The 9,711-nt window shown below is 57.0% G+C and overlaps 1 protein-coding gene across 2 annotated transcripts in view; it reads right to left on the bottom strand.

Moving 5' to 3' along the window:
- Positions 1 to 7,181, bottom strand: part of MRC2 (mannose receptor C type 2) — a 52,247-nt gene extending 45,066 nt beyond the window's left edge. Inside the window, exon 1 of one of the 2 annotated variants that reach the window (XM_045489369.1) lies at positions 6,358 to 7,181. In XM_045489369.1, coding sequence (XP_045345325.1) covers positions 6,358 to 6,484 — 127 coding nt within the window. In that variant the 5' untranslated portion in view covers positions 6,485 to 7,181. The remainder of the gene's footprint in view (positions 1 to 6,357) is intronic. The other variant, XM_045489370.1, reaches the window with a different exon arrangement.
- Positions 7,182 to 9,711: the final 2,530 nt, after the last annotated feature.

Raw genomic sequence — 9,711 nt, 5'->3', positions numbered from 1 at the left:
AAGGATGTGGCAGTGGGGCGCCCGGGGCCAGGGGTGGGGGTCAGTCGGTGGGGCATCCAACTCTGGCTCAGGTCATGATCTCGTGGTTTGTGGGTTTGAGCCCCGCATTGGGCTCTGTGCTGACAGCTCAGAGCCTGGAGCCTGCTTCGGATTCTGGGTCTCCATCTCTCTCTCCCTCTGCCTCTCCCCCACTCGCGTTCTGTCTCTCTCAAAAATAAACATTAAAAAAAAAAAAAAAAAAAAAAAAAAGGATGCGGCAGCTCTCTAGCCTGTCATGGAAAGACCCACAAGAATATTAGAAAATAAAAATTACTTTGTCACACCATAGAGTATAAAATGAGGCCCCAACTGTCTAAAAGGAGTATTTATGTGTGTGTGTGCATATGAATAAAAACCGGAAGATGACCCCATGACAGGGGTTACTGTAAGCTGTGGGCTGAGGGGAGGGACGACCCCAAACTGTTTATGTTTCACTTCCGTATGGTCTGTTTTCCACCGAGCATGCATTCTCTAAACCGAGGGTATCGACAGCACCCCCATGCTGCAAGGTGAGGCCTGAGGAGGGTCACTGAAATTAATAATCCGGAAGCCTAGTGACCATGACCATCGAGATGCAGCACGCTACAGTGGCCGGGGGTCAGGAAGCAGCTCCATTTGCCGGGGACTGTCTGGGTTTTCACACTGAAAGTCCAGTCTAGGAAACTCCTCAGTTCCTACGTGAAGGTCAGCTGGAGAAGCTTCATGAAGAAGGGAAGTGAAGAGGGAAGGTGGGGGATTGAAGGGTTTTAGGAGCAAGAACAACTGAGGATAGGATTTTTTTTTTTCCTTTCGGATTTAAATTGAGGTTCAGAAAAAATATGGTTACTTTCAGGCACTCAGAGTATCCGGCGAAGTGTCACTGAGATGTAACGGGTTTAGACCGGCTTTGATCTCAAAACAAAAGTGCTATAGTTAGGATCTCATCTGTTGAGGACTGTGTTTTTTCACATTTAAGTCCCTTGGTATTCGTGTTCTCCCTTCCTAATAGTAATGAAAATAGCAATAATTTAATACGGTTTGCTAGGAAATTAACTCCGTACCAGGCATGCATCTCATACACATATTATCTCATCTCTGTGTAATATGATACCCCTAAGGAGGGGGTTTTGTTTTATTTTTCCCCTTTTACAAATGAAGCAACTCACACAGCTGGTGAGTGGCCTTACCTCAGTCCTGATTTACATTTCTGGAGGACTGAGGGGAGGTGGGACATTCCTGGCCACAACTTGTTTCTGCCTCAGTCTACACTTGGGCCGGGTAGGGGGACCACATCAACTTCCCCTTCCAGACACTCTCGGGAGGGTGCCAGGAACAGATGGGAATCTGGCTTCCTGTTTTTACCTGTAGGAAGCTCAGGACAAAAGTGTGTCACTGTGTCATCCCAGAGGTGACCCAGAGAAAAAGATACAGAGAGGGCCCCCCACCCCATGCTGGGGCTTAGCCCGACGTGCAGTGTCTGGATGCTGGTCTCCCCTTAGCCCAGGTGAGCCCGAGGCAGTGACCAAGACTCCTTTGTGTCTTTCCCAGCATCCTGAGTCCTTTTTTTTTTTGTTTATTTTTGAGACGCAGAGCATGGGGGGGGGGGGGGGGGAGGCGGCGAGGAGCAGAGAGAGGGAGACACAGAATCTGAAGCAGGCTCCAGGCTCTGAGCTGTCAGCACAGACCCTGACGTGGGGCTTGAACTCACGAACTATGAGACCAACACCTGAGCTGAAGTCGCATGCTCAACCGACTAAGCCACCCAGGCGCCCCTAGGTTCCCGAGTCTCGAAAGGCAGAGTGGCAGGAGCCAGGGAGGAAGAAGGGAAGGGCATCCTGGGGCAGAGGAAGGTTCAGGGGAGATGGAGCAGACCGTGCTAAGGACAGGGGGAAGGTGTGGGGGCCGGGGGACCTGGGAAGAGGCTATGGTCTCCTAGCCATCATCTAGCAACACAACCAGAGTTGTGGGGGCAGAATGCACAGTCAGAGGAACCGAAGTGGGGAAGGGCAGGGCTGAGGTGAAGCAGAGAAGCAACCCCCCCATCCCCCCACCCTGCGGCCAAGCAGGATGGGAGGGGTCTGCACAGTCAAGGGGAGAGGAGGGGGAAGGGCAGGAACCCCCCTGGCGTTGCCCATCAAGCCACGTGTGAAGCTTGGGAGCGGACTCAATCTGTCCCCTAAGTGGCTGGAGCTGGCTGATGCCGGCAGGTCCCCAGGGTCACAGATGCCAGTGTGTGGCCTTCACCCAGCCTGCCTGTTTACTGACACCACTGAGGAGTGAGGAGTAATGGGGATCTGCAGTGCCCAGGGTGAGATCCAAGAGCTGCATCACCACTGCCATGGCCCACCCCACCCAGATTTATAGGATCCAGTCATGGGAAGCAGCCCCTCCCATCTCATGAAGGAGCAAACAGGAAGGGACTCTTCCTGTCAGCAGTGCCCAGGCCCTCCAAGTCCAGGGACCCCCACCAGAGGGGTAGGCGGAGGTGGGCTCAAAAGAACAGGCCACAGCCATCCCTGCTCTCAGCGCAGCCCCACGATCCTCGGACCAAATGAATGAGCCTATGAATCCCTAACCTTTGGGAAGCTGCGGTGCAGGGCGGGGGGGGGGGGAGGAGGGCTGGCTCCTCCTCCATCAGACCCCTTCCGTCACTCGCTTATGGAGGCCTCCTCAGAGGGGGCATCTCAGATATCCTGAGGACGCTGAGCAGGTCTCAGTCCCTGTGTCTTGGGCCCAGTGGGACTGGGGGAGACACAAGCCCCCTGACACAGCCAAGGTATAAATAAACACAGGGTTGCCCTCTCTACCGTCTTCCTAGGGTTCCTCTCAGGACAGACTCATCGAGAGGATGTTCTAGAGGGCTTAGAGCTAGTGGGGAAAAACCCACCCAGCAGAATTTTCCAGCCTTTCCTAACACATACCACGTAATTCGGAGACGCAGCATGTTCTGGTACTGAAGTGTTCGGCCTCAGCAGCCACACCTGAGTTCGCATCTTGCTTTCACCACCTTCTAGGCTGTGGCGGTGTGCTCTCGAGCACATGACTTAACATCTCGCATCTGCTGACTGCCGGTGGTGGTGACGCCCTCCCAGGGTTGTGAGATACTAAGAGCTGTTGCCTATAAAGCCCTGGGCGCCCGGCCCATGAATAATGGTAGCCATCGCTGTTATCACCTCATCCCTCCGCAGGGTGCAACAGGGCTTAAATTAGCGGTGAATCCAAACGAATACTCTTCTGAGAATTTCATGGCACTTCTGAAATCATCTCATCGGCCCAAAGCATCAGAAAGGGAAGATTTCTCTAATGTGCACTGACGGGGACAAAGACCTGGGCTTCCTCCTCCCCTGCCTGCGCCCTCGCCTTGTCCAGGTGAGCCTGAGGCGGAGCGCCAGCTCCCCAGCATCAACTGCGGCTCAAGCCAGGCGCCACCCCGGCCCTGGCAGCCCACAGAAGGCAAGCGGGGTGGAGCGGGGAAGATTGGGTTTTGGGGGGCTGGCGGGTAATAAGGAGGCTCTGAACTCCGTGACTCACCAGGAGCGGGGCCGGAAGTGCAGGCTATTTGTCTGGCTGACTGGCAGCAGCAGGGATACCTGCCTGCCTCTCAGAAGGAACGTCTCCCTCCCTGTTCTCTAGACAGTGGTCTGTCCCCACAGGAAGACCTCCCAAGGTCTCTTCACCCTTCAACCTGGGTACCTGATCCCCGGGACCCCAGCAACCCTCTTTCCAATCCACATCCCGTTCCTCCTCTGTTCAGAAACCCCAGGGGGTCCCTGGGGTTCCCCACCCCCACCAGCAAGTGGTTCCCCCATTTTAGCCTCCCAGCCACCTGGCCCGCTTCCCCTTTCAAGCCTCTCCTCCACCCAACTCACCAACTCTACACCCCAGCCTAGCAAGCTTCCACATCATTCCCAGACAGCTAGCCCACCTTCTGGGTCTCCCTCTCGGCTCCCCTCCCTGCCGCTGCAAAGCCTGGTCCCACAGAGAGCCCTGGGGACCCTTTGCCCCACTCAGTTTCTCCCGCCTCCAACAAAACTTGCTCTGAGGATGCGTCTTACACTCTTCTGTACCTTCCACCCCCACCCCCCCCCCAAGTATCTGGTTCAGCCTTGAGCAGTGAATGCTACCAAAAAAAAAAAAACCCGCACCAACCCTGCAATTAACAAAGAGGTCTTCCAGCCACACTGTGTGGGGCACTCCACAGAGCTGGAGAAGAGACGGGTTCTGCCATCACATACCCACAAAGGCACTGCCAAACTGCTGCCTCGCTGCCCCCAAGGGGTGCTGTGGTGCCCCATACTCTCACCCCACAGGGCTCCCCTGCTGGTGGTCAGACAGCCACTCGCAGACAACCCCCACCCCCCAGGGTTAAGTTCCGCCCCAGCACACTGGCCTGCCAAGCCCAATCCATCCCCCCCAAGCATTTCCTGGACCATTAGGATCCTGATGGCGGTAAACTGTTCCCACCCGTGACTACCAAATTCATCAGGTACAGGGGCATGAGGAAGGACTGCGGCCTAGAGGAGCGGCATTCCGGCCGAGGGAACAATGATGTGCAGGGATAGCACTGGTAACAACTTCTCCTTCCCGTCACTCCACTGCCGCTGTGGGGACCCGTCCCCCCACCGCCACCTCCCTGCCCCACCTAAGCTTCGTGCGGGGGTGTTCAATGCGATGCCACTGGGAAGGGGCCCCTCTGAGGCTGTGGGGGCTGCACGTCCTGAGACGCAGCCCGAGGGAGGGCAAGAAGAGAGGGGACGGCAAGGCAGAGGGGGCCTCTCCCCAGGCATTTCCAGCTCCCTCTGTCAAAAGCTCCATGAGGGAAAAGGCCGAGTCAGCATCTAGGCCACCACTCTCCCAGGGCCTGACTTTCAAATGTGCTCTTGGGCTGTTAGAAGGGCCATCCTCCTCCACCCTTCCCACCCTGCCTCTTCGGGGATCCTTCACAGAGGAGCAAGACACAGGCAGGAGGGCAAGGAGGCAGGGAACAGTGGGGGGTAGGGAGATGCTGGCTGGTTTGCGTCTAACTTTCAATTCCAGGTGGGTGTGGAGTTCAGTGGTGGGGGGTGGGGTGTCTACATGGCGTGAATGTGGGTCACTCCAAACCCCATCGCTCCCATCCACACAATCCGGACAGCACAATCGGGCAAATACGGGTCTTGGTCCTCTACGTCACACTGCCCGGCCAAGCAAGCAAGCAAGCATCGGCCATAGCTAGAGAACCCAGACCCTCCGGGGGGCTGTTTGGGTTTTGCGCAAAACTGCAGACACTGCACTACTGTCCCCTTCCACTGACCCCCATCCGCAAATTAAACATAAAGCAAGATGAAGCTGGGCCCAGCACTGGGGCTGTAGTAACTGCCCTCCCGGGAGGTTCCAGCTTTGACTCCTGCACCGCCCCCCCCCCCACCTCCGGAAGTAGAGCTTTCCCTTTAGTTCTCAGATTCTTGGTGAGGGGTCTGTCTGTCCCCACACGTCACTGTCACCCTTTGAAAGAGCAGCAGAAAGAAAAGGCACAAGTTTGGTTTTTTGTTTTGTTGGTTGGTTGGATTTTTTGCATCTTTAGCAGCTTTTTTGGGGCCCAAGGTCTGTCTACTCTGGAGGGGTGCCAGTTTGGTCAGAGCCACCCACACACCACCACACACACATACACACACACACAGTGCCCAGCTTGTCGCTGCATCCTGGGGGCACAAAAGTGCCCCACAGTGTTTCCTTCAAACAGTGAGGTTGCCACATGCCACAAGCTGTCCTTGAAAAACAAGTGTGGAAAAGAAAATATAAACGCCCCCGAGATGCCAGGAAGGGCAAAGGAGCCCTTACGAATACTTCGAAAACAATAATAACGTATGGGTCCTGGGGCAAAGCAAGGAGACTGGCCTGGAGGGAGCCTCTGGTTTCCCCGGACGCGCCCTGCAGGTCTCCGGGCCCAGGGCAGGGCCGGCGCCGGGTGGTCCGGGAGGGCGGGCGCGGGGGTCCTCCCGGAGCCCGCCCTCTTCCTCCGAGGCAGCTCGAGACCCCCGAGCTCCCCTCCCCCGCCGCCTGCCACATCTGGTTCCACTCAGGTCCTCCCCCACCTCCCGGCGTGCTCCTCCTCCCCTCTCCTCCCCACCCCGCTTTCAGAAAAGCGGAGACGATTTTTAAAAACCCAGTCACACACACACACACACACACACACACGCACACACACACGCACGCACGCACACGCACACACGAACACGCACACGCGCTTCTGGGAGGAAAAAAAAAAAAAGGAGGGAAAAGTCGAGAGCGGCCCGCTCCCCGGCGCCCCCCCCTCCCCCGGCCCGGCCCCCAAAGTTGGCCAAGTTGGCAGCGCCTTACCCGGGAGGGCGGCGGCGGCGGCGTCCCCGGGGGCGCCGGGGTGGCCGAGGTGCAGACCCCCGAAGAGCAGGACGCAGCGCAGCAGGTGACGAGACCAGGGCGCGGGGCCCGGCCGGCGGGGCCCCATGCCCGCGGCGCTGGGGGACGCGGGGACCGAGGGCGCACGGGCGCGGCGCGCGGTGGCAGCGCGGGCGCTGGGCTGTGACGACCGCCCGCGAGGGGCTCGCGTCTTCCTCGGGTCGGGACGAAGTGATGCCTCTCGGGGAGAAGAGGGGAGGAGGAGGGAAGGAGGCTGGCCCGGAGCAGGGGGGGGGGGGGCGGGGAGGGAGGGCGGAGGGAGGAGCGCAGAACCCGGAGGAGGGTTTGAGGGGCAGAGGGGAAGGGAAGCGGGCAGCGTGGGATGGGAAGGGGAGGAGGCACCGGCGGGCGTGGGGCCGGGGCCCGGGCCGCAGAGAGAGCGCCAAGGGGGAAAGAAAGGGGAAGCGGAGAGGAGGATCCGCGGGGTCGAGGAGGACCCCGGCGTGCGCTCTTTCTCTCGCTCTCCGTCGCCCTCCCTCTCCCCGCCTCGCCTTCCCTCTCTTCTCAGTCCGGGCTTGGAGCCCCAGACGCTGCGTCACAGCTCCCCGGCTGGCGCGGGCGGGGAAGCGACTGCAAAAGTTTCCGCAAACTTCACGGCGTGGCGGGACCTGGGCTGCGAGGCTCGGTGGGGCGGGGGCGCGCGGCCGACCCAGGCGGCCAGAGCCCGGCCGCGGGCGCCCCCTCTATCCCGCCTTTTTGCGGACGTCTGCTCTGGCGAGCATCCGCTACCTCCACGCCTAGGAGAACCCCTGGTCGGGTCTGGGGGGAAAGGGGCGGAGCCCAGAGCTCGGCCACCAGGGCGAAGATTGGGGGAGGGGGAGGCAGGGCCCCCGGCCGTGTGCGGAGCGCGAACACTTGCACGTCGTTTTAGCATTTGCGCGACCCCTGGGTCAGCGTCCTTGGCGCAAAGGGGTGCAGTGCTTTTGCTAGTTGGGGTTGCATCCAGAAACCCAGAGAAAAATCTGTCCACTGAAGACAGACGTCCTCACTCTTACCAGCAACCATACTGCTGGCCGGTCGCAGAGGGCCGAATGGAAATTTCATAAAAGGAAAGACAATCCACAGTTATTCCGTATTATGCAACAGGTCACCGCAGTGCAGAGCACTGGATTGGGAGTCAGGATGTTGGAGTCTAGCCCCAGCTCTACCTCTGATTCCCTGAGCAACTCTGAAAAGTCGTTTGGGATCTCTGGGCTCAAAGGAGGACTGAGGCATTCAGAGACCCTAAATGCAAAGGAGATTCACGTTCTCCCACCACGAGTAATCCAATAAAAACACTAGGAAACTGTAATATAAATTTTATTGTTTCCTGGGCTGTCCACCTCGGTGCTATTTTTGGAAATAGGGAACTCAGCTTTTTTTTTTTTTTTTTTTTAACTACCTTCAGTAAATCTTCCCCTCCCCATCTCTGCAGTAAGAATACGGGGCCAGAGATGCTCATTTAACTCTGTCTCTGCTGGGCTGAGATTCTTGGCAAATGTCAGTCCAGAGGCTGCAGGGCCCCAAAGTGAGCACCTGTGTGAAATCGCCTACAGTCCCCTGGAAAAGATTCCCACTATCCATACTTTGGCCCTAAAAAAATGGTTAGCCACCAGGCCAGGGGAGCCCCTGGCACTGCACAGCTGGCTTGGGGAAGTCTGACAGAACCAAGTGCCTTCTGGGACACATCTTCGTGATGTGGCATGTCCCAGGACCCCAGTGCTCTGCAGGTGACTGGCCATGCTGGGGCTGCCTCAAAGATCATCCTCTTGGCCTCCCCTGTTCACAGTCCTGTTATCTACAAGGGGTTGACGACTGGCCAGCTTTAACTAAGCTGCTCTTTTTCTGTCTTGAGAGGCCAGATCACAGGATGCTTTTTCTCGAAGTCATCTTACAGGCTGCTGACTTATCTTTGGATGTGCTGTCCGCAGTCCTTACCGAGGGGTCCCCTTTCTTCTGAAGGGGAACTCAGGCAGGGTACCCGAGGAGCCCTCCAGGTTCTGGAATAGGGCCGGTTCGACATTCCCCACCATTCCTGCCACCAGCAGGACAGAAGCCAACTACCTGACCTCACCAGTCAATCACGTGGGTCCAAAAGGCCCACTACTTGCCTGCACAGGACACAGAGTCCCCAGCACACAGGAGATGCTCTCTCATTTCTTCATTCACCCACTTCATGACCACTGATTGCTAGCCCTGTGCTAGCTGCTGGGGGAACAAAGATCAGCCAACGGTCGTAGCCCTAGAAGAGTTTTGTTTAGTGGGGAAAATAGACCCAATTTTTGCCATCCTCCAGGCAGAGAAGACGGCAGGCAGCTCGGGGGCTGAGGAGCACAAGTGCATTGCGCTCGCGGGGACAGATGTCTGGCCAAGTCTCTGAAGCCCTATTCTAGTCTCTGCCGAGCGTGAGACTTCCTGCTCCAGTGTGTCAGGGTTACATGCTGTATTCTGCTGACTGTCTGGGCCCACATCTGCGGCCACCATCTGTCTTAGATCTTGAACTCGGAGGGCAGAGAGCTGGGCCATGTCTGGGCAGTTCTCTTTGGAAAATCCGGCTGGCCCCCCACTGCTTCAAGATCCTGCACACCATCAGTTGATAACAGAACATGGTCACGGTCTGCAGGAGTGGTGGGTGTCCTGAGAGGGCTAAGGCTTTCAATGGGACCCTTTACTAGCACCCAGGCCCTCCTCTACTTCCAAAGAAGGGCCAGTGTCCTCTGTGCCTACAGCCTCCTCACCATTCCTGTTAAAGCTCAGCTGAACAGCCATTTATTACTATGTGTCAGGCATGAGGCTAGGTGCTGGGACTTTAGTGAGGTCTGTGACCTGGTCTAGGAGAGTTCTACCGGGATGATATCTACTATGGTGCCATCGATACTGAGAAATGGCTCTCCTTCAGACACAGCCAGCAGTAGGCTCTGTGGGTTTGTGGATTTCAGCAAAACCAGTTCAGTGAGTACAAAGAGCAGACTCTGGAGTCGGAAAGACCCCAGTTCGAATTCTGACTCTCTCCCTTACCAGCCTTGCGGCATTCAGTGTTACTGAAGCTCTGAGTTCATGATTCCTATTATAAATGAGGCAACAATTCTTACCTTGTTCTGACAATTAAACGTGACGTATAAAGGGATGGCACAGCCCCGGATAAAGATGTTCAGGGAATGTTCGTCCCCTCCCTGCTTCCCACCTTTGCCATTTAAACATCAGGGTGTCTCCTTACTCCTTATCCCTCACCCTGACTGCCTCTCCAGCCACCCATCAACCCCACTGTCCATGAGAGCTGCACAGGGCAGTTTTATC

The sequence above is a fragment of the Leopardus geoffroyi genome, chromosome E1 (assembly GCF_018350155.1).
Source record: "Leopardus geoffroyi isolate Oge1 chromosome E1, O.geoffroyi_Oge1_pat1.0, whole genome shotgun sequence".
Lineage (NCBI taxonomy): Eukaryota > Metazoa > Chordata > Mammalia > Carnivora > Felidae > Leopardus > Leopardus geoffroyi.
This window is presented reverse-complemented; position numbering and strand designations above follow the sequence as displayed.